Source organism: Macrobrachium rosenbergii, chromosome 4 (genome assembly GCF_040412425.1).
Source record: "Macrobrachium rosenbergii isolate ZJJX-2024 chromosome 4, ASM4041242v1, whole genome shotgun sequence".
In the NCBI taxonomy this organism is placed as follows: Eukaryota; Metazoa; Arthropoda; class Malacostraca; order Decapoda; family Palaemonidae; genus Macrobrachium; species Macrobrachium rosenbergii.
The window spans coordinates 22,680,233-22,705,224 of NC_089744.1; the positions used below are offsets into that span (position 1 = coordinate 22,680,233).

Here is a 24,992-nt window from a genome sequence, read left to right on the forward strand (position 1 = left end):
GCTGATATCGTGACTTTTTCTCTGCTACCACCTGTGCCAAAAGGGATGACTTTCCATATACCCTTACTAAGAATTCAAGTCTCCCACTTTCGAATTTTGATGTGTATATGAAAGAAAGAAAAGTGTAATATATGAAGTTGGGTGTTTTCTAATATGTAAATAAGGGAAAGAGTGTGGAGAGAACATGCCAGACTTTTCAGTGGATGTATGGACAAAGCTGTCTAGAGTAATGGTTTCTATATACAGTTTCCTCTAATGGTAGTAAACTGTATTTCAGTGGTTAGTTGGTAAAGGTGATGAAGATGCTGTAAGAAATATAGATGCATACTTCTACTTAGTAAACTAGGAGAAATGTGTATTAGGATTTTGATTGAGAAGGTCAGACAGATGGCAGATTAGTTGTGGAAAGAACCGTAGGTTTAATATGGAAGAAAGTTAAGTGAGTTTTACCATGTAAGGAAAAAGCCATATGTGGCACACATGGAACTAGGGAAATTTATGATGTAACGGATAAAGAGGCAAAGTGGAGGGTGTTGAGGATATGTGGTATGGATGGTAAATTGTTGAGAACAATAAAAAGTTTTGACGACGGAAGTGATTCGTGTCAGTTTGTTGGCACAGAAGTGACTGTGTTGATGTAAAAATTAGGCTGGATATTGAATCCAAAGGAAAGAATGAAAATGGAAACTGTAGAGATATTTGTTCATATGCAGAACAAACCTGGGTCTTAACGTAAGGATAAATTCTTATAGCGCCAACTGGGAACCGATAAAAATCATAAGATTTTAGAACGAGGAATTGGTGGCAATGGGGTTCAGTCAGTGGGATGAGAGAAGAGGCATCCAGTGACCTCATCTCACCCATGATGCCGTGATGCATTCAGTTTCTTCCGTACCACCTTTTTAGTAGGACATGCTGTTGCCCTTCCTACTGAAGTCTGTGTGTTCTACTTCCCTTTTGCCCGTGTTCTCTTTGGTTTGATTGTTTGTTTTGTGATACAGTGCGTTATGGTGTGTTTGTGCTTGTTTTGGTTTTGAATAGGCAAACCCAAGACTGATCTGAGCCTCCCAATTTTAAGTCTCAAAGAAAATGCCCTGGTGTTGGTAACTACCCTTGCTCACGTTTTCTTGCCTCGTTTGAGATTGACCCCCATTCAACTTGCAGCAGATGCAGAGCTAATGTTTGTAATGTTACTATTCCTTGTTTTGAGTGTTGTTCTTGGTCTCCTGAGCAGTGGAGGGTCTTTGCCAAGAAGGGCCAGCATAGGAGGAAGTTGGAGACGCCATCTTGGGAAGGGTTTTCTTCCCCTTCGATGGCGGCTTCTCAGGCTCCTTGTTCCACCTCTTCCCTGTCCAAACTTTCTCCAGTTGCTTCATCTTCCATGGAAGATTTTACCCCTCCCATTCTTTCATGACTTAGCCCTTGGAAGTTTCAGGAGATATTATCTTTGCTGCCCCTGCTCTCTCAGGTGGGGAGGTTCCTACCCAGAGAGGGAGGAGGTAGCACCATCTTTTTCTATTGTTGCAGTTGCTGATGTGCAGAAGATGTTGGACATTTGGGTGTCATTAGGCCTAACAGGGGTACCAACCTTCGGTGGCCTGTTGTCCCACTTCATGTCTTCTCTTGTTCCCATGTCGACTGCCATGACAGTTTGTACCCCTACAGCTCTACCCGCTCCCATGCCTAGAGCTTTATTCCACTCAGCATTTTGGGTCGACATCGACAGCTATACATTATATTAGACTATTACAGTCTGGTGGTAAGGCAATTTCCTGCCTAACCCATTTAAATGCTAACATTTGGGCCAACTTGTTAAAAAGAAGAGACGCAGCCCTCCCAGGAGTTTCTAGGTTCGTCAGTACTGATTCCTTATTGGCTCTGAGGAATGGGGATAGTCTGAGCTCCCCGTACCTCTCTGTACTAAGGAGCAACTTGACGTTGCTGTAGATAGACTTTGGGCAGACAATAATGACCTGCTAGTTCACCAAGCAGTATCAAAATCTGCTGGTCCTTCTCACCCTAGTTCATTGAAACCTAGACCTCAACCTTCTGCTAAGAAGATCCTTAATACGACCCCTACCAACAGATCCAGTCAGACTGCTCCATCGTCATCTATGAAAGCCCCTCAGCAACACCCCTTTCAGCCCCATGCTTCCAGACCAGGGAGAGGAGCTAGAGGTAGGGCTAGAGGAAGTAAGCAATAAGGTGGGCACCCCTTCCCGCTCACTGCCTCCAGGAGAGGGTGCCTGGTGAGCCATTGGGCTAAGTGGCAGAGTTTCAGGGCAAAGAAGTGGGTAGTAGATGTTCTATGGGTGGGATATCTACTACGTACCCTACGAATTTCTTCCCCCTCTCTCCAACATTTGTTGTACTCCCAGGACTCTCCAAAGTTTCTAGCTCTTCAGAGAAAGTGAAGAAAATGATGGTGTACAGTTGGGTTTTTCTGGTTTCCAAGGCAACAGGTGATTGGAGGCCAGTGATAGACCTCTTGACCCTGAATCTGTTCATCAGGAAGACCTGATTAAAGTTGGAGACGCCTCGTACAGTCCTAGCAGTTAGGAGCAACGACTTTATGCTTACGAAAGATCTGAAGGATGCCTACTTCCAAATTCCAATCCATTGCTCATCCTGAAAGTTTCTTTGCTTCAGTTGTGGGGAGCTGGTATTCTGATTCAAAGTCCCATGCTTCGGTTCACAATTTGCCCAAGTGTCAATGTGGGCTTATTCTCAGGGAATTCAACTCTTGAGGTACCTCGACGTCTGGTGGCTCTTAGCAAGTTCTCGGGAAAAGCTAATCCAAGACAGGGATCATCACCAGTTTTGTCACGGCGTAGGCATCACGATAAATTTGGAAAAGTGAGACTTAGTTCCCAGCCAACAGATTCTTTAGCAGGGAATGATCATAGACACTGTATCGTCAAGAGTATTTCATCGGACCAACGGATCAAGAAGTTCAAGAAAGCTGCCCGGTCCTTTCTGTCCAAACAGAAGCAACCAATGCGTCAATGGCAGGTGGTTCTGGGATTTTTATCCTCCCTGGAGAAACTTCTTCCCCATCAAGGGATTCTTCTCAGTTGCAGGTCCCCCTGTCAGCAGAAGTGAGAAGGGATCTACTGTGGTGGCTGGATGACAGGAACTTGGCTATAGGAGTTCCTCTTCATTCTCCCCCTCCAGAGATTCTCCATTTCTCGTACGCCTCGTATGAGGGTTGGGGAGTACACTTGGAGGACCTTCTGATTTCGGGAGTATGAAATCTCCAGGACAAGCAACTGCATATCAATGTTCTGGAGTTGAAAGCAGCCTTCCTGGCACTTCAGGAGTTTCAGGGAAGGGTAACAGGGTACTCAGTAGTCCTAATGTCAAACAACGTTACAGTAGTAGCCTCCGTAAACAAACGGGGGGTGGGCTAGTGTCATGCCAACTTCACTCAACCCTTCTGTCAGTGGTCCCAAGAGAAATTCCCCTATGACACAACCTTCTCTGCCAACCTCACATCGAGAGATTTCATCAATCAGTAGGATCCCTATCTCTTCACGGTTGGAAACTTTCCTTTAACTCCTGCGAGCAAGGGGCTTCTCTCGTAGGTCAGCGACAGAGATGTCTTGCTATCGCAGGAGATCTTCAGCCGTGTATCAGGGAAAATGGGCTGTTTACTGTGATTGGTGTCGTCGAAGGGGTTTCTGTCCGTCCAGAACTTCTGTTCACCAGGTAGCTGACTTCCTTATTTTTCTTCGTAGGGAGAAACGCCTTCCTGTGTCTTTGGGTTTGGTCCTACATTTGAAAGATGTAAACCTGTCCTCTTCATGGGAAATCTCAATGCTGTTCAAAAGTTTTGAGCAGTCTTGTTCTCCTAGGGAACTTAAACCACCTAATTGGGACCTGACTCTGGTACCAAGCTGTCTCACTCATGCTCCATATGAACCTTTGCAGTGATCATCAGACAGAACTTGACCCTCAAGATGGTCTTCTTACTGGCTTTGGCTTCATCGGTGAGAGTGGGTGAACTTCATGGTCTTTCTTTTGGTCTTAAACACACGAGGGGCTAGGAGTCCATAGTAGCCTTCGAATTTGTCCCGGAATTCGTAGCAAAGACTCGGAATCCCTCAGCTCATAATGACTGATTTGAGTCCTTCTCAGTACCTTACCTGGGAGATTTTGTTGATAACGATCTGGATGAATTGCTTGTATGTCCTGTCAGAGCACTGCGTAGTTACCTTAAAAGGACTCGTCACCTGAGACCTGGGTGTTGAAGACTTTGTTACCACAGGCCGGAGCAAGAAAGAAGTGTCCAAGAACAAGAAAGACGTGTCCAAGAATACCATCTTTGGTTCCATGAGGTCATCGGGCATACTTATAGTTCTTCTTCAGCCTCTAATGCTGACACAGCGCATGCAAGAGCACATGATGTCAGGAGTTTGAGTCCCTCCTTGGTGTTCAAAAAGAACTTGTCTGTTCATAGGATTTTGAAGGCTGGTACTACTGGGCTTCGTCAAACCACCTTCACTTCCTTCTGTCTGCAGGGCGTTGCCCATAGGTCCTTGAATACATTTTCCTTGGATCCAGTGGTGGCTGCTCAACAAGTTGTGCAGCTCATCCAGTGCCCCTGGTGGGATAGTTTTGTATCTTACCTAAGATGATGGTATGAAAGTGAGAATGAAGGAGATGACTGATCTCTTTCTTTTCTTTCTCCTTTTTTTCTCTACCTCCAGGCAGTGAGAAGAGTAATCCATCATGTGCTAGAACTGGTTAGGTACAGGTGAGTGAGTGGTCATTCTGTTTGAGTATATGTTATTCATACACGAATTTAATACTCTCAGAAGATAGTCCTTCCTTTCTTTTACAAGGAGAGAGAGAGGAACGATAACAAACGTAATTGGTGGCTAGCTTAGCTTTGTTGTGTGAACAGATATATCTCTTTAACTTCCACTTATACAATGTCCCTTCACATTGTGTATTAGCCCAGTAGTCTGACTGTTTGATAAATTATTTATCTAAAGTTCAGAGAGTACGTCTCCTTCCTTTGCCTTCCCTTAGCCAGGAAGTTAGACGAGGTGTGCTCAACCTCTATTCGGTTCATGACGTGCTTTCCTCCCAGCAAATAAGTGTCTATCCTTAAGTTAAGACCCAGGTTTGTTCCGCATATGAACAAATGACAAATTTTTAATTAATTTGTATTTTTCATAGTTAACAAATCTACAGTCTTAACTTATACTGCACACCTCTGCTTCCCCTCAATCTGGTTACCTGCACTGGAAGAAACTGAAAGTGTCACGACATCATGGGTGACAGGAGGTCGCCGGATGCCTCTTCTCTCATCCCATTGGCTAAACCCCGTTGTCACCAATTCCTTGTTCTACAATTTTATGTGATTTTTACCGGTTTCAAGCGAGCGCTAGAAGAATTTATCCTTACGTTAAGATCACAGGTTTGTTAGATATGAAAAATACAAATGAATTAAAAATTTGTTGTATTGTTTGCATAGTGTTTGTGATATAAGAAGAATTTAAAGGGTTAGGCATGTAGATATGTAGAACTGAATAAAGGGTAGGTGTAGTATATTTAGATGGTATGATCACAGAAGAGTCAAAGAAAAGAGGTTGGTAAAAAGTGTGTGTAGTTTATAAGTCTGATAAGAAGGAGAGGAAGATGTAGTAAGGGATGGGTAGATGGAACTAAAGCATTGGGAAAGAAGGTCTTGACATTCAGGAAGTGAGAGAGTGCATACAAGATAAAGAGTTGAAAGTTACAGTATTCGTAAGGACCAGGAAGTGAGGGAGTGCATACAAGATAAAGTGTTGAAAGGTGCAGTATTCGTAAGGACCACGTAGTGAGAAAGTGCATACAAGGTGAAGAGTTGAAAGGTGCAATATTCATAAGGACCAGGTAGTGAGAGAGTGCATACAAGGTGAAGAGTTGAAAGGTGCAGTATTCATAAGGACCAGGTAGTGAGAGAGTGCATACAAGGTGAAGAGTTGAAAGGTGCAGTATTCATAAGGACCAGGTAGTGAGAGAGTGCATGCAAGGTGAAGAGTTGAAAGGTGCAGTATTCGTAAGGACCACGTAGTGAGAGAGTGCATACAAGGTGAAGAGTTGAAAGGTGCAGTATTCATAAGGACCAGGTAGTGAGAGAGTGCATACAAGGTGAAGAGTTGAAAGGTGCAGTATTCATAAGGACCAGGTAGTGAGAGAGTGCATACAAGGTGAAGAGTTGAAAGGTGCAGTATTCATAAGGACTAGGTAGTGAGAGAGTGCATACAAGGTGAAGAGTTGAAAGGTGCAGTATTCATAAGGACCAGGTAGTGAGAGAGTGCATGCAAGGTGAAGAGTTGAAAGGCGCAGTATTCATAAGGACCAGGAAGTGAGAGAGTGCATACAAGATAAAGAGTTGAAAGTTGCAGTATTCATAAAGACCAGGAAATGAGAGAGTCCATACAAGATAAAGTTGAAAGGTGCAGTATTCATGAGGACCAGGTAGTGAGAGAGTGCATACAAGGTAAAGAGTTTAAAGTTGCAGTATTCGTAAAGACCAGGAAGTGAGAGAGTGCATACAAGATAAAGAGTTGACAGTTGCAGTATTTGTATGGACCAGGAGGTGAGAGAGTGCATACAAAATAAAGAGTTGAAAGTTGCAGTATTCGTAAGGACAAGGAAGTGAGAGAGTGCATACAAGATCAAGAGTTGACAGGTGCAGTGTTCGTAAGGAGTTCACCACACTGCTGGTGAACCTTCAGGGAAGTTGGAGGAAGTGTCTAGCATTGTAGACATTTTCTGCACCTCAGGACACTTGTAGCTCTTTCATTTCCCACTTTAGAGTAGCTCAGGCATGATCAGTTTGTTGACGTTACTTTTAAAGATTTAGCATTTCATTGGTAGCAATTGCACATTTTTGTACTGGTGTGTTGACGTGTCATATGGGTAATATACACACACACATACATGCACACACATCTTTCACAATTTGATACTAGTTCATGCTTCCGACAGTACTAATCTTTGGGTTCTATAAATATTTGAACTCATATATGTGTTCTTTTCATTGTCTTTGTGTTTGTAGGTGACCTTTCTTTTTGCTTTATCCTTAGTGTTCTTCCTAGTTTGAGTATATTTCTTTAACATAGTTTAAGGAGTTTAAGGGATTATTTAATTCATTCTTATATATTTCACCTTTGTATATATGATGGCTGTTATATTTAATTTTACTCTGTTGCATCTGGACTCCACGTTGGCTTACTGTTTATCATAGATTTGTTCTCATAGGTAGTGAGATTCAGATTTGAGCATTCTTTCATTTGCATAATGTTGTTTGGAACAGATAATTTTCATTGTAAATGTGAGGTAAGTACTGAAGTGTTCGTTTTGGAAGTATACTGTACTTTAATGTCCAAAACAAAGAAGACGTGAACGTTTATGTGGAAAGGACAAAAACGAAATAATGCCTGAAAAAAAGAGAAAATTAAACAATTTCAGATGAGAAACAGATGGTCATGATATTTAACATCTGATTTTCTTTTAATATTAAGTTATTGATCATTTGCTCAACAGCAAAGCATCAGACTTCATACCAACCCCTCGGTCCCAAAAATAAAAGACCATAGTACTGATAATTTGTGAGTGGTTGCTAACCAGTAATCTGTACTTATGCTTGAAGAATCTTTTGTGTAGGTTAGCTACTTTCCTGTCGTCAGAGATCATGCTCATGTTCTTCTCATTGTACTCATGCACTTTTATCTTTTTGTGAGGCACAGTTTTCAAATTAGAGGAGAGATGGAAATATGAAGATACAGTAATTTGTAAATTACAGACTGCAAAGATTACCTTTAACCTGAAATTGTTTGCGTTTGTAAAAGTCAAAAGTAAAAATATATTCAACTAGAAATAGTGTACTGTACATATATTGTAACTTGATAAGAATAAAGTTCATGCATTACCTGGAAGTGAGGATTTGTTACAGCATAAATACTATACATATGTTGGCCTTATATTAGCAGAATAAAAAATTATGTAAACTACTGTTTTTGTCTTGTAGGAAACAAGAATTTGTAGTTGTATTATATTTATCACTGTCCCATTTGGAAGTGAAAGAAACATGCAGTTTTGAGGATTAACTTTGTGCTATTATATAACTTGCTGTTAAAAAATCCAACAGATAATCAGTTTTCAAAGGATAGAGAGCAAAAAATGAATGAGATCATATTCAGCTGTTGGTGGGAACTAGTTTACCTAATTATAACAATGACTTGTGTCCCAAAGTTGAAGTTCCATAGAACGTCCATTGATTTTGAGCACAGATATGTGTCTTTTTTTCATGAGGGTATGGTTTCATACTTTTCAACATCTTTATTCCAAAGGTAAAGAGGACAAAGGGGTACTCTAATCAGTTACTGTAGAAGGCTGAGGTATCCAATTTGGGGTCCTTCCTAAATGTTTGTATTGCTATGTGATGACGTAAACTATTAAAGCTTTCACTTGTGTATCCCTTTTGAAAGTGCTTATGTGTATTCAAGTAAAATGAAAACTTAACAAATCAGCTAGTGCACCTGGAAGACTCCCAGTCTTTGTGCTGCTTCAGGATGATTGCTATGCATAGTACAGTAATTGTGTTTTTTCCAGAGAATTTTATTCTTACCATATTCACTGCCTAAAGGAATGAACTGATGTAATCTAGGAGTTTTAAATCAAGTGAAGACTTTAACTTTATGGTGCTTCATGGAGAAAGAGAAGTAGATATACAGAATTTATTTTCAAGAGGAAGGTTATATATAGCTGCCTTGCGTATGTTGTACATTGGGCGTACATTTGCTATCATGTGGGTAAGATTGGTTACTGATTGTAAGTCTTATTGGAATAGCCATTCTGAAAGCCTCCAGCTTTTTTAACTGTATATCATATTTGTTAATGAGGATTAACCGTGCTCCTTCACAGAGAGAGAGAGAGAGAGAGAGAGAGAGAATCAGTTTCTTATATAAATTTGCCTGTTCAGTGGGCTTTGGGAATCCTCTCGCAGCTATTGTAAGCATGTGCATTATCTCAGAAACCAAGGTATTAATTTCCAACATTAAGAGGAGGCACACAGCCTGAGATGTAAAGGAGAACAGTGTTTCAGGTTATTTACAGAAAGTCACTAATTATTAGAAATCTTCAGGTTACTCTTTTTTACAGTGGAATGTTAATGGTGTTCATCCTTGCTTCTACATTTTTGGAATTAATATTGCATGAGTTGTGTTTTTCTCAGAAGTATCTCTTCTAGGGAGAATTGCTTTTTAGTGGAAAGCATTCATAACAACTTTATTTTATGTCATCCCTTTTGGTAGTATTTGCTATTTCCCATGAACAGGAATATGCTCTTTGGCCCACTCCCTAATTATTTTGCTAGGTGGTCATTGAAAACTGGCTCTATAGTCTCACATTTTCATAAATTTTTCATCTCTTCTTTGGACTGAACGTAGTTTTATTGCTTAGCGTTTCAACAAGGTGTTTAGCTCAGAGATTTATTGCCTAGTGACTAGAAATATTTTAGTTCACCCTTATAAAGTCTGTGGCTTTTGTATGTTTAATGAAAATGCCTTGAAAAAAAAATGTGCAGTTCCTAATGTTGAAAAAAAAATGTTGTGCAGTTCCTAATGTTCAAAGCTCTCTCTATACAAATTTGTCAATGAACCGTCTTGTATTATTACGAATGGTAAGAATAGACATTTAAAGACAAGGCGGAACATTTGGAAAACGTTGATTATGTTATCTGAAAGCAAACGTGAGTTTTGAACATTTTCGAATCGTGGAAAGGTTATGGTCATAGGAGGGTCGTAGGACGAATAGGTCACAAGGTGAGTTTACAGAAAGTTTGAATTTTTAGAACAGTTTTAGGTAAATCAAAGTGAAAAATACTAAAGTTAGACAGTGCCTGATTAGCGATATTTGATTGACTCTAATTTACTCTTATTTGTGTTATTATCACAATAAATATTTTATTGATTGTTATGATTGGTATAATTTTGTTTGGTTGTACCGTATTTTGCCTCACTTTTAGTGTTTTGTTAGACTGACATTTACAATTCTCTTTTGTAAAAGAGAAAAACAGTTTTGAAGATGTAATTGGCTTTAACTCAAGTTTTCTAATGTTTTAGGGAGCCGTGCAGGAAGTTCAAGATTTGCGTGAAGCAGTTTACCACGGCAGCAACTGCACCCCGCATCAGAGAACCTCCACAGCCACCCAAGTCCGACATCACCCTCACACTTCGAATTTAAGCACTTCGCCACGTCTCCATTACCCCTCACCGTTGTTGTCTCCACCCGAGGTGCTCCCTCGCTCCAACTCGGATTCGTCGCTTCACCAAAATTTGGTTCAAGGCAAGATGGTCGTCAACAATCGGAAAGGTGCGCTTGCTTCTCTTTGCTTCAGCATTTCTGCAGACTCTGAGAAGTGATATCAGATTGTCAAATGTGTTGTAACTGGTGATCTCTTATCTCTAGTTTGTGTGCATGAATTGTAGTAGATTTTGTACGATGTCCATGATACTGCGTGTTCTTTCTGTAGATTTGCTTCCTTTCTACATGTACACATACAGATTACCTTTTACTCTGATGTAGAGCAGAGTGTATGTTTTTTCTAACAGTTTGGCTGGAAAAATATTTGCTTGTGCTGTAATGTTTACCAGCATAAAGTACAAATAGTATGTCTTAAAGTTTGCTTCCATTCTTTACAAGGCTCCATTACTAATAGCTGTACACTATGCTTCAAATTTTCTATCTTTACCTTAGTTTGCCATTGTATCAGTGTTTATACCACTATTGCCAATTCTTTATCTAAAAGTCATACATTTTGTCTTGATTTTCATCCCCAAGTGGATGGTATACTAGAGAGGAATGGGATGTTTGTGAATCCAAACAGAATGACATCTAGTGTTCTGTTTTGGACATTTGGATGAAAACTTTTTTGGTGCTGAACTTGGGTGCAAATGCAAGTAGGCCACTAACCTGAGAGAAGAAGAGGTAGGGCTGTGGTGGGGACTAAGTGAAAGTGTGGTAAATGGAAGTCTGTGTCACTCCAAACAAAACAAGGGAACCTAACCTGAGAGAAGATTGGTTGGATTGTGTAGAGGTCAGCTGAAGGGGTGATGAATGGAAGTGTAAGTCACTCCAAGGAAAACCTGGATTGGTCTTTTAACCAAATAGGTGCTTATTTTTCCCAGAGCATAGAACTATTCAGAACCTTGTAGATATGAATGGGAAACAGTTGGACTGGGAGATAGGAATGGATTATCTCTCAAGAAAGAAACTACTCTGATATACAAATGCACCGTAATAAGATGATTTAAAGCCTTTGTGAGTAAAGAGAAATAACATTCTCATTGGGAATCTCAGTTGATAGGTGACCACTATCATACAGCATTTTGAAGTTGGATATCTGAGCTTGGTATATATAACTGTTAGGGTTGGCTAGGTGTCTTTTAAGAAAAGGGCAGTATTTATTTGCGTAACAAATTGTATGTTTCTTAGTTCAGTTGTAATGTAAAGGTGCAGTTATGTATTCTTTGTTTGGTTTTTCATCATGATACTGTCCTTTTTTCTAGGCAACAGATATATGAATATATTCATCAGTAAATGGTGTAAGAGATGTCAGCAGAGAGAGATAGAGAGAGGTACCAGCATTCTTACCAGCATATTTAAGATTCATTTAAAATTTATTAGCATTATTTTTAACTTTACTTATAACATATCATATTCTTTTACCCTTTTCATTGTTGTAAATGTATTAGAGAGAGAGAGAGAGAGAGAGAGAGAACAAGCGAGTGCTGTACCAGTATATCTCAATTTCAGTTAAAATTTATTAACATTTTAATTTTAACATTTACTTATACAATTTTTCATCCTTTTCATTGTTGTAAATGTATTAGAGAGAGAGAGAAAGAGAGGAGCGTTGTACCAGCATATCACAGTTTTAAAGTTATTAGCATTATTTTTAACATTTAATTATAACATGGTCATATTTTTTTCACCCTTTTCATTGTTGTAAATGTAGTACAGTGCACAGTACTTGGCTCTACTGTGTTTCATCCTTTTGGCTTTGCTGTCTGCCTGCTTTGCTTTGCTTTGCTTTTGCTTTTGCTTCGCTTTGCTTTGCTGTGGCTTTCTATGCAATTAATGCTATGATAATTTTTTTTTAATATTCTGTTTGATATGAAGGCTAATAACTTGTAAGATTTTTGTACTTTTTACTGCGAAACTGAATTAGCATTAGACATCTTTCCTTGCATCAAGATTTTGTGTTTACAGTCAACCCCCGCTTATTTGCGGTTTGGGATTTGCAGCTTCACCTATTTATGCATTTTTCTTTGGAACTTACCCCAGATTCACAAAAAATTCGGTAATTCGCAGACTTTTTTGTCGAGAAATAGTCACTAATTACTGTAGTTTCATGTTATTTTCGTAACTATATGCATTTTTTATGATGAAAAAATGATTTACTAATTTTCAAATATTCATATTAATTTAAACACTGCAAAATAATAATAAAATCTATTTTTTTTTTCAATGCATATTAAATGTTTAGGTACCGTATTTAACTCTACTTGTGAATTCCCAGTGTTTCCCATATGTACTGTAAAAAGAAAATGTGACTGCTTCAGTGTATGAGAGAAAATGGGTGTTACTGGATACTATAAGGTTAACTTGAATAGTTTTCACACTTCGCTGTAAGCCATTATATTTTTAAGGGTAATGTTCGAAGATGACTTGGAAATGATATTAAAGTGTTTTAGATTGTAGTTTTAGGTATATTTGGTGTAGGATGACAGATTAAGGTATACATTTGGTGTTTCAACTATTAAAACAAGCAGTTATAAGCGTTTTTAGAAGGGGTTTCGGTGTTCGCGGGTGGGTGTGGTACGCATCCCCCATGAATACTAGGCGATGACTGCATACTTTTTTATTGTAAAAAATTGACATGATGTGCTGTATTCTGGTTTTGGTACAAAAATTAGCTACTATTTTATGTTTATAGGTAAATGTAAATTTGTGTAGGCACAAGACTACTGAGTGCTTTCGTCCAGAAGAGGCAAAGAAAAAAGTGAAAAAGGTGGAAGTTTGGTCTCACCTTTTTGAAGTGACATTTTGCTTTTGACAGAGAAAAGATTTACTTTTCACTCTGCTCTGAATCTAGTAGTGAAGTTAACACTAAGACTATGCAAACTGTCAAGTACATATAGTCATCCCCCGGTATTCGTGGGGGATGCATATCACACCCACCGGCAAATGTACCGAAAATCCGCAAATACCGAGACTAAAATTGCTTGTAACTACCTGTTTTACTAGTTCAGACACCAAATGTATACCTTAAACTCTCATCCTACACCAAATATACCTAAAACTATCCTCTAAAACACTTTAGTATAATTTCAAAGCCATCTTTCAACATTATCCTTATATGGCTTACAGCTAAGTGTGAAAACTATCCAAGTTACCCCTATATCGAGGAACATCCATTTTCTCTCGTACAGTATTAAAGCAGTCCTGTTTTCTTTTTACAGTACTGTACTTAGGGGAAATGCTGGGAATTCACAAGTACAGTTAAATATTGCCCAGTACCTAAATACAGGCAGTCCCCAGTTATTGGTGGGGTCGGTTATCGACGATCTGGTTTTACAGATTTCCGCTTATTGGTGCCGATAATTGGGTATTGGTGCTGATACATACCTAACAGAGGTGCCAATACCCAGTTATCAGCGCTGATAAGTTTTCGGTTGTCGGTGATTTTCGCTTATCGTCACGCCGTCAGAACGGAACACCTGCCAATAACTGGGGGCAGCCTGTATTTAATATGCACTGAAAAAATACATTTTATCAATATTTTGCTGTGTTTACATTAATATTAATGTTTGAAAATTAGTAAATAATTTTTTATCATAAAAAATGTATATAGTCACAAAAATAATGTGAAAATACAGTAATTAAGGAATATTTCTCGATGAAAAAATCTGCAAATTACTGAATCTTTCATGAATAATTTGGGAATAAGTTCCACAGAAAAATCCACGAGTAGGTGAAGCCGCAAATAATGAACTGTGAATAGGTGGGGATCGACTGTACCTTGTTGATGATGTCATTAAGAATTCTCATAGAATATAGCCCTATATGTACAGTATGTGTATGTAAAATTTGTTAGCTGTATTCTCAGAGTCTTTATTCCATATATACTTGCATATCATTTGAATTTTTGAGAACTAACTTTTTAGTAGCCTTATTAGGATGGTTGCTTTAGACACAAAGTACAAAATTGCTAAGTGTTTGTGTGGCATATCCACGCTGCAAGACACAAGTTACCTGTTAAAACACTAGGCCAAAATTCACATTTAAAAAGAATCAGTGGTTAATATTGGCTATTAATGTACAAAGTATATATGCTGTAACATACCATATATGTGAACTAGAAAAAAAAGTGATAGAAAAGTAATGGTGAAAATCAACAATGAAGAAATTCCCGTTGTATTACTAACATACAAACTACTTTTATATACAGGTAATCTAAAGTTAAAACTTGTCAACATCAAAGATAGTTTTTAGTTTTTGTAATGTTTACTTTTAAATATTTGGAGTATGCTGTGATTTAGTCAGCTGACAAAAGATAAATAGGTGACTAGGAATGAAAGAAAAATAATCATTATTTGTTGGTTGTGTAATATGAACAGAAAGAAATAAAAATGTTGGTGGTGAATAATACAGAAAAAAATACTAATTTCATCACTGAAGTATGAAGTGTTGGTTTTTCTGGTACTTTTAGTTGCAAGAACTAGCCGCAAACATTGCTAACTAGTGAACATGTGGAAATGGTAGTTCTTTGTAATTTATATCTTCGTAAAATTTGTTTTTGTTAGAAGTTTTGAAAAAACTATATTTCTTTTTGCAATACCCTTGTCATGTTAAATTGTGTAGAAGTGGTGGATGATGTTTTACACAGACCAGGTTTGGCAACCCTAGCCTAGTTTAGAAATTGGAACTCTCACTGTACTTGGGATATAGAAAAATCATCTATTAGAGAAAAGGGCTGGTAATCCTAGTCAAGTTTACTGAAAATGGAGCTTACATTGTATACTTGGGAAATAGGAAAATCATCTGTTGGAGAACACAGCTGGTAACCCTAGTCTAGTTGACTAAAAATAGAACTTACATTGTGCTTGGGATGTAGGAAGATCATCTGTTGCAGAACAGGTTTGGCAACCTTACTGAAAATGGAACTCACTGAATTTGGTATATAGGGAGAACAAATTTAAAAGGTTGCATTTTAAGTGAGATTAGATGATATGCAAGTAATATGGTGTAAATAAATTTGTACGTAACAAACCCATGAAATATAAATAATCTTATATCTCAAGGAGACTTTCCTAGCTGCCAACCCACAAGGTATAATTGTTATGTGTGGCGTCATTGTGTGAAGACATGTTCTAAACTGCTCTTCCAGTATTAGTATAATTTTGAGCTTTGTATGCTGTGTCATTCACTTGCATTCATTCATTCATTTAACTTTTATGTTGCAACATTTTGATGGTGTTTTGCATTGATTTCTAAATTTTACATGTCTACAAGTGCATTTTGCCCTCTTGACCAGTGTCATCATGTAAGGTTGTTATGAGTACTCTCCTTTGTTTCAGTCGCTAAGTAATAGCCATCTCTTTAAGTAATAGCCATCTCTTTTATGTCTGTAGAGTGCTTGTTGTTCTTCATTTTGGGCAGGGGTCATGTTCGTGTAGTCATCAGATTACTTCGGTAACAACTTCAGTATTGATTCTAAGTATCAGGCAGTTTTATTGATGTTATACAGTTATTTGCCATGCTGTTTTCACTGCTTTGTTTGTAGGATTCCTTTTTTATTTAAACTGCAGATCTGCTTTTGCTTTTTTATATTGATACCATCTTTGGTCATTATCCTTTCATTATTGCTTAGTGATTGTTTATACTTTTTGTTTAATTTGTGAAGTGTTTTCATTCCTTATTATTTGCGTCTGTGTATTGTTTGGGAATTTTAGTAGTCATTAATGCTAAGAAAATGTTTATATAGTTGTGCTTATTTCGAGAAACTGAAGGTGCAGAGCATGATATTTGGGGCTCCTTTATGTCTTGTTTAGGTTAGGATCTGTGGTGACTACTATTAAACCTCCAGGTTAATAGTTAGCTGTGGCATTATGAAGCTTCACTAGACCTCCTCGTGAATAGTTTCCTTTGTTAGGTAAGAGCCATCAGGCCCTGCCTTTAATAAACCTTAGACCTTCTTTTCACCTCTACCTTTATACTAGTTCCTGTGTTTACTGGGACATTCGCAGGATGACTTCAGCCAACTCAAGATCAAGCATCAAGGTGTGTCAGGTCTGTTCTCATTTGTCTTCATAAAGTCATTCTGGAACTCTCTGCCACCCAAAAAGTGGGTTATCTTTCCAGAACACCCAAGATTTTTTCTGTGAGATGGGACTCGGATGTGTGAGTTTTATTGTACTCATTGGGACTGATCATTTTGGCAGGACCATTTCTGTCAGTTGAGAGGGATGTGGGGCATTCATTCTCATCATTTTCATGATCCTCATTTTTCATGTGTCTGGCACTCATTGAAAGTGTTTTCCTGGAGCATGTATTCTTGCAGCTTGTTATTGTCGAGCGTGTTGCCCTTAGAATTCCACTATTATTTGCAACCCATGGTTTTTTCCTCATATTTGGTGTATGGTTTAACTTGCTTTTCGCAGATAATTATAGTTATGATTTTAGCAGTAATGCTATTAGCCTAGGATATGTGGGACCAAGTGTCGTTGGCAGTTAAATTACTACAGTAAACCCCCCGTATTTGTGGTCTCACTATTCGCGGATTTCTCTGTGGAACGTGTATACACATTATTCACGGAAAATTCGCCCATTTGCGGTATTTTTCACTGAGAAATATTCACTGATTACTGTATTTTCATATTTTCATGACTAAATGCACTTTTTGTGATAAAACTATCACAGTACTCAAGTATAAGCATGTTTAGAGGGGTTTTTTTTTGTGTTTAAACTCTCAAAATAGGCAGTTCTAAGTGTTTTTAGAGGGGTTTCAAATATTCGCAGATTTTAGCTATTCGCGAGGGCAGAGGGGTGTGGTACGCATCCCCCGCGAACACTGGGGGTTTACTGTATATCATTCCATGAGGTGATGCAATCAATATGATGTTTCTGGTTTTTACAATGTCAGATCACCTTTTCATACATGACCCATGTTAATATTGTAGTGTGACATTATTTTCTTCTACTTACAGTTTCAGCACCAGCAGAAATGCGAACCGAACAAGGCTTTGGGATGCAGTTTTACACTCATGATCTGCAGCCCAGACCAAAGTCAGGCTGTGAAACTACACTCCCTGGAGATGCCACGACGTAAGTTAGACTTTGCTCGTTTTTGATTGCTATGTCAATCAGGGTTTGTAGAAAAAGAATCTTAGAAGTGTTTGTACATTCAAAGGAGAGGACTGAAAGTACAGACACCACCCTACTTAGGAGCATTCAACTTGCAAACATTCAGAGATACAAACAGGTGGGATTGCAAATTATAATTGAGTTCAGAGCGCTCGTGTTTGCCAACTGTAAGTTCAGCTTTTGTTCTGATCACCTATTTTGTACATACAGTACTGTATATACATTGAATTGTGTTTTAGGATGAAAAAGCATACAGTACTGTATTGATTTTATATCGTACTGTACTTACATAGCCACAAAGAGTACAGCAACCAACTTACTAAGAATTCTGCATACAAATGGCTGTCCGGAACGTAACTCGTTTGTAAATAGGGTGTTGTCTTGTACAAAAAGCAAAATTAAGCAAATGGTGACTGGAAAGGAATCATAGAGTTAATTTTAGTTAGGAAAATAGCCATTTGAATGGTGTGGAAACCTTGTAAGGGCCACAAGTTTGTTAATTTGTTTGTTTTAAAATATTTCATTAATTATAAAAGGAAACGCAAATATTTTTTATAGTTTTAGATTGTTTGAATTAGCAGACTACAGATGACTTGCACAGGCTAGAAATGTAAGGAAAACGACAGAATTTTTAATAGGCTATAAATGCATGAAGCATATGTTAATGTTAGTCTGTTTCATCAGTAATATATACACAAATTATATAAAAGATAACAGTTAAAAAGTTATAGACATAAACCATAGATGACTTGCACAGTTGAGCAAACTGTCAAGAACATAAAGTACTGTAATGTATATCTATTGTTTAAACTTGGTAAAGATCTTTGTGCATTTTCTTTCACAGGATAAACCACATACAAAGAAGTCCTAATATTCCAATTCCTGCTGCCATTAACAATGTTGGAGGTGCTGGCCCTGGTGGAGGTGTAGCTGGTGGAGGGGGAGGAGGAGGGGGGGTGGGCCAGTTACCAAACACTGGGTCTCTCCCAGATTTAACACAGGTACAATATCTTCAGCCCATGAACCCTCCTCTTCCTGACACAGATACAGTGGTGAGTTCCAACGATATCAAAGTTTTAACATTATGTAGGTGACCAAAGTAGATTAGTTGAGCTATTGCCTTAATATTATCATTATTGTTAATTTTTATTTTTTATTTTATTATTTTTTTTTGTCTATCAGTCATCATGTTCGACTGGATGGTATTTTTAGTGTGGAGTTGTGGGTTGCATCCTGCCTCCTTAGGAGTCCATCACTTTTCTCACTATGTGCGCTGTATCTAATAGCATGCTCTTCTGCATGAGTTCTGTAGCTACTTCGGCATCTAGTTTTTCCAGGTTCCTTTTCAGGGACCTTGGGGTCGTGCCTAGTGTTCCTACGATTATGGGTACAATTTCCACTGGCATATCCCATATCCTTATTTCTGTTTTCAGGTTTTGAGACTTATCAGTTTTTTCTCTTTCTTTCTCATCTATTCTGGTGTCATGGTACTGCAACATCAATGAGTAATACTTTCTTCTTGAATTTGTCAATCAGCTTCAAGTCCTGTCTATTGGCATTTTTACGATTTGACCCTGGGAACTGCTTACCATGAGCCAGTTATAGACTTTAAATGAATGATTTTGTCATTTACCTCTATTTTGTATCAAATCTGAGTACTGCGGGTTCAGGAAATCGTAAAAAACAAGGAAAAATGGGGAATTTTATCTGAGCTGAGGGCTCTACTCACAAGGTATTTGCACAGTAAGTAAACACGTTAGAGTAAGTTTAAAATTACATGTATTTACATGAAATAAAATGTCAGAAGATGATTTGTACAAATCAGGCATGCAGTGCCTGAGAGGTTAATTATAACTGGGAAGACTTGGAAGTATATCCGTCGGTGTGACGATGCTGACACAAGGCACAGTCGAGAGATTTCCATGGCTAACAGACCCTCTGTAAGGAGAGAGGTTCACGAATTAAAAGCCCGTAAGGAATACATAGAACAAGGCGAGCACAGAGGGTGCCACGAAGCCGTGTACACACGATTTTATGCAATTATTTAAACACGGGCATGTACGTAACACTGACCTAACAAGGCAAGGTTGATATGGGAATACTGACACTTAGAAATGGAACTAGGAATTTCGAGAATTAGAACAGTGTGACTGACAAGGAAGAACTTTTGCAACAGATCACTTTACCTTGTAGAAGAGGTGGCTTCAGCAAGAAATGGCGGCAGAGGAAGGGCTGGGCTTCACTGGTAAAAATACTGAGGGTCCCTACAAGATAAGGACCACGAGGTAGGGCATGCTCATCTGAAGGAGATGCGTCTTGCTAGCGTCCAGCGATGTGTCTCTCCCTCGCGTCCTACAATGTGTCTCTTGTTGTTTCCTCGGTCAGTCCTTTATATAACGTTGGTCAAGGGGCAGGAGGATACCTCCCGGTAGATGGGGTTTGGTTTCATATATGACTAAGTCCCAGGTGCAGGCTAGCTGTCCGTTTCTCTTAATCTTGTCGGCTCTTTCGTGTCTCTGTAAACAAAAGTCTCCTGCAGTCATATGTTCCAGAAGAGAAAGTTGAAAGACGATTAAAAGCTTAAGGGAGGGGCCTATATTCCTTTCACCCTTCCTTGTCAGGCAGTAACCAAAATGCACTGCTATATTTTCCAACTTTAAATGAAGCAGTTGTTGGCTGGGATTCTTGGGAAAATATAATAGCATGCATCTACCTATCTGTTCTGGTACCATAGTCCCAGATGATCTTTGCCTGATCATCTTCTATCACTCCCTCAGGTTGGTGTTTGTACCACTTAACACTGCAAGCTAGCTGGTGTTTCTTGCACAGGCTCCAGTGGAGGGCTTTTGCTACTGAATCATGCCTCTTTTTGTACTGGTTCTGTGCAGGCACCGGTCATTCGCTTGCTGTGTGGTTTATGGTCTCATCTTTCATGTTGCACTTCCTGCATATGGGTTAGGTTTTATTTCCATCTATCGTTCTTTGGACATATTCAGAGATTACTGGACAGGCTTGAATAACCCCTGAAAAATTCTTCTGATGCTCTCAGTGCTGAGATATGCGTATAATATTAGATAGATGCTCTGATTTGCAACCCACATTGTGGGCATTGTGATATCTTGTGTACTGTATGGCCATAGTAAGAGTGAGGCTTCATTATGAAGAAGATAAAACTCATTGCAGTTGAGATTGGATTGTAGGTCAGGGACAGTCTTGTACATATCTCTTGAAGTTAGAAGTCCACCAAATCAAAAACAGAGGTTGGATGAGGAACTAAACCTTTTGATAATACTGTATATGAATGTGGAGAAATTCATTGTCAATGAAAGAAGTTTTCCCAGTCTCCTTGCAATAAAAAGCCCATCCCTTGTTTGACCTTCGAGCTAGTGAGAGATTAGTAGAGGCTGGGAAGTAGATAAGAAAATAAAAAGAATCTTCAGGCACTTAAGTAATTAATCGCTAAAATATTTATGCGTGTTTGTCAGTATTTGGAAATCATATCAGGGTCATTCCATTTTTCTAGTACTTTTATTGCTGCTTACCATAATTCTATTGCTATCAGTCACCATGATGTGAGGGAATTTTTTCAGTTTTTTCAAAACCTAAATTTGACACTTGGTGTTCATGTATTTTTATTCTGCATCTGAAAAAGAAGTGTTTTGACTTACATAGAAATGGTTTCTCTTGCTATCTTAAAGTGAACATTCTCTCAACAGAATTTAGCGAATCTAACAGCAGGGTCGCCTCGTTTAGGGTCAGGCTTTACAGCAGGAAGCCTGAAAGACCACTATAATAGTAGCGGACAAGCCTCGCCAAGGGGCACCTCACCTGGTCCATCGCCGTCACTCAACAGAAAGCAGAAGCAAAAACCATACCAGACAATATACCCCAATCGTGGTTCACATCACACTCCAAGTAAAGTAAGTAATTAAGAATGTTTAAATTGCCTCACTGCTACATTAGCTCTGTACTGCTTCCTCCATTGCAGGCACTAGCTTGCCATTTTGTGGATTGCTCTGACCTCAACATTTTTAGCTGCAATAGACAAAATTTCTTTCAAGATCAAGTCTGCTTACGAAAACTTTTCACATTTGTTAAGATTAAAATCATTTTGTGGAGTTTATTATTGATGTTAATGTATGATATTTTTCATATACCAAGTGAGTATTGAGTGAGAGGAATGGTTTCTGTGTTTATACAAACTACCGACTAACGCTTTATGGAAGTCTGTTTTCATTTTCCCTGACAAGTTAGGTTGATTGCTAACTGCCGCCTTCCTTAGTATTTGTTCAGTCAAGATTGAGACATCCCCCAATTTGCAAAGCACATCATGTGTGACACACACACACACACACACACACACACACACACACACACACACACACACACACACACACACACACACTCTCTCTCTCTCTCTCTCTCTCTCTCTCTCTCTCTCTCTCTCTCTCTCTCTCTCTCTCTCTCTCTCTCTCTCTCTCTCAAAATAATTCTTTGTCATTACAGTGGAATAAAATGTTAAGAAAAATCAAGTATCACACAGTAATAATTCAAAGCATAAATTAGAGTAAAAATATTAACTATAATAAAACTACAAGAAAAGCATAAACATGATGAAAAAAGAATTATACAGTCACTTACAGAGAAATGATACAACTTTAATGAGAATAGTGGTGGTGGTGGAGGAAATCTGCTAAGTTGGAACTGAGGTTTTAAGTGAAGGAGTATAGAATCCCGTACGTTACACAAGGCCATAAACCCTGTCCACTTTCCCTTGTAAAAGGAAGTGGTAGAGGATCTGTGGTGGATGGAGATAGCTCCTGGCCTGTGTAACGAAGGAGACAATTGAGACTGAGAGATTCAGCCTTGGATTTGAAAGAGCTTGTCAGAGAAAGATGATTAGGCATACTAGTATTCAGCCCTGGGTTTGATAGAACTAGCAGAGAAAGGTGATTAGGCATACCAGTTTGGCACTCATTAACCAAACCTGCCAGAATTGCAACCCCCAAAGTGAAACAGGAGAAGGTTTTGGGCATCTGCCAACAAAGTGGCCAAAGGCAAAATGAAGGTTTTAGATGTAGCATCTGTTTCAATTTCTCTCAAGACAGAAACAGAGGCTTAACACACACTGAAATGGATGATCTTTCCGAAAGATGTTGCAGACCCTTTTGAGAATTATTTGTCAAGTAAGTGTGTCCAGGGTTGAGTAAAAATCCCTTGTAGATTCTTAATCTTAGTATTCCACTAACACAAAGTGTCGTTGAAGGAGTCTGTCTGATCTAGCCTTCTTAAGGGCCCAAGGAGTGCCAGGTTTGTGAGGAAGTTGGAGGAATTGCTGTTAAATGTGAAGCAAAACAATGAACTCAGTAGAAATATTACATTATAGGAAACTTCCAGATTTCAGTATCCGAAAATATTGGTTTTGAGTAGAATTTTTTGCAACTTTTCAAAATTTCATAAATTTGGTGAATTTCATAAATTTGGTGTGTTCAGTATTTTCTGTAATGAAGTTATTTACCAGTTGTCAAAAAGTGTTTTCTTTAAAGTTGCATGTAGTTCTTTTCATACAGAGGCATAATAATGTGAAAACAAAATTAAGTTATCGAGATGGTCCAAAAGAAAATTTTCTTAAGAGTTTTTTATTATTTCAGTGGTTATGGAATTATGAAAAATGATGCATTCAACCAGAGACCCAAAAATTGCTGAAAATGAAATATATTTGAGTATCTTCCTTGAAGAGATTCCCTTGTAAGAGATTCAAGGAGTGACATCTTGTGTAGTTAACTTGGGAGACTTAGCTTTCCAATGATGACCTTTGTATAAATCTTATTTTCTGACAACGAAGTAAAACTCACAGGGATCCATCTAACTGGGGATGTCTCGCTTATCCAACTTTTGCTTCATTTGTTTCACCTTATAATTTTCCTCTATTTGTCTGTTCTCTCTACCAGCAGTTTAGGTTTTCATGAAAGCCTTCAGTGTTTGTACCTATGAAACAGTTTTTTTAAACATTAATAATAACTGTTAGAAATATTTATTAGCTTTATGTTCTTGTCACTAGTACCTCAAGTGATGATTTTGCTATACCTAAATGTGGTACGTCAGTCTTCATATTCTTAGAATTAGTCGTGAAAACACTCAAGTATTGATGCCTTTGTATTGACTTCTCAAACTTTGCCTCCTGGGTGATTTACAGTGACCTCACTTTTTAAAAGGCATAAGTCTTTTACCTCAGACAGGGACCAGTCTGTTGGAATTGTTATGTCTTTTTGTCCTGAGCTAGAGTTGGTGACAGCTTCTGTGTAAATGTAATTGTCACAAGATATTGACGATGGGGGACAAAGATTAAGGTGATGAAAGTTAAAGCACTTTGCGGAGACTTTATGCTGTTGATTGTGTGAACTGTGTGATCCTTTAGTTGTATTTTGATAGTTCCGTGTGGCAAAGAATGACAGTTTATGTGGACACTAGGTTTTTGAAAATTTATGATGGCAAGTGGAGATCTACATGTGGGGCATGATATATTTTAGTTGATTACAAAAATGCTTTATTAGTATATTTGCTGTACATATTTTGTCTGCATCCTATTATATTAAGGTTTAACTTTGCTGTCAAACCAGTTGCTTTTCCTTTTGTTTATTTGTACCTGTTCATTATCACAAATCACTTGTATTTTGAGTAAAGACTTTAAAACCCTTGATCACTATCAGATTTGTAAAATCAGAAGCAATGGAATTGTAGCTGGGCAGAATGGTACATATGTCCTTCCCTTACATTTTAACAATTTTACAAAAAAGAAATGTAATGCTAGATAGTATTGGAGTTTAGTCACGGATTTGTACTTTGTGCATGGTTAACGTCACAGTTACATCTTTTTTTTTATATTGCATGTGTTGTGTATGTATTTTTTTTTATTTCTTGTGTGATTTGTTTGTTTTTTTTCTTTGGCCTGTGTTTTGTTTCAGAATCATTTGTCTGTCCCTACTGTAATTAATGCACGCTACCTCCATAAATGTAAGGTTAGTACTGTAATGTCGTTTTAGTTTTATTTTGATCTTGATAGAGATCCGTTTCGGGTTGATTTTGAGTTCCAATGTGATTTTTTCTTTTTTTCTTTTTTTTTTACCTTATACTTGGCAGAAACGACAAACTTTTTTTTAGTCTCATATTTTTTTTGTAAGCATGTTTGTAATTCATTGGGTTGTAGGTTGTCTAAAAAAAGGTGGTTTCATTTTAAATCTAATAGTGACAAATATTTCCAAATTTCTCTAGTTGTGTATTTATTATTATTATTATTATTATTATTATTATTATTATTATTATTATTATTATTATTATTATTATTATTATTCCTTGTCTTTTGCAGCTGCTTTAATGCTTGCTTCTTGGCTCTTATGCAAAATGCATAGACACACTTATGTCTTGAGGTATAATTTTAGGTGAACTGTAATTTGATTATAGATTTTAGTTTGATTGACAAGCATATTTTACTTTGTCTTTTTTGTGAGCATAACTAAATGATTGAAACATTTGCCATATATAAGTAGAGACTGAGATTTGGTGTT

General features: G+C 38.0%; 1 protein-coding gene across 8 annotated transcripts in view; it reads left to right on the forward strand.

Moving 5' to 3' along the window:
- LOC136831283 (CREB-regulated transcription coactivator 1-like) overlaps positions 1 to 24,992 on the forward strand; it is a 63,577-nt gene that overhangs the window by 15,654 nt on the left and 22,931 nt on the right. For 4 of the 8 annotated variants that reach the window (XM_067091435.1, XM_067091410.1, XM_067091415.1 and 1 more), the window contains 5 exons: positions 10,122 to 10,371; positions 17,271 to 17,388; positions 18,272 to 18,479; positions 21,144 to 21,347; positions 24,393 to 24,446. In XM_067091435.1, the coding sequence (XP_066947536.1) occupies positions 10,122 to 10,371; positions 17,271 to 17,388; positions 18,272 to 18,479; positions 21,144 to 21,347; positions 24,393 to 24,446 (834 nt within the window). The remainder of the gene's footprint in view (positions 1 to 10,121; positions 10,372 to 17,270; positions 17,389 to 18,271; positions 18,480 to 21,143; positions 21,348 to 24,392; positions 24,447 to 24,992) is intronic. The other 4 variants (XM_067091425.1, XM_067091462.1, XM_067091451.1 and 1 more) reach the window with 1 other exon arrangement.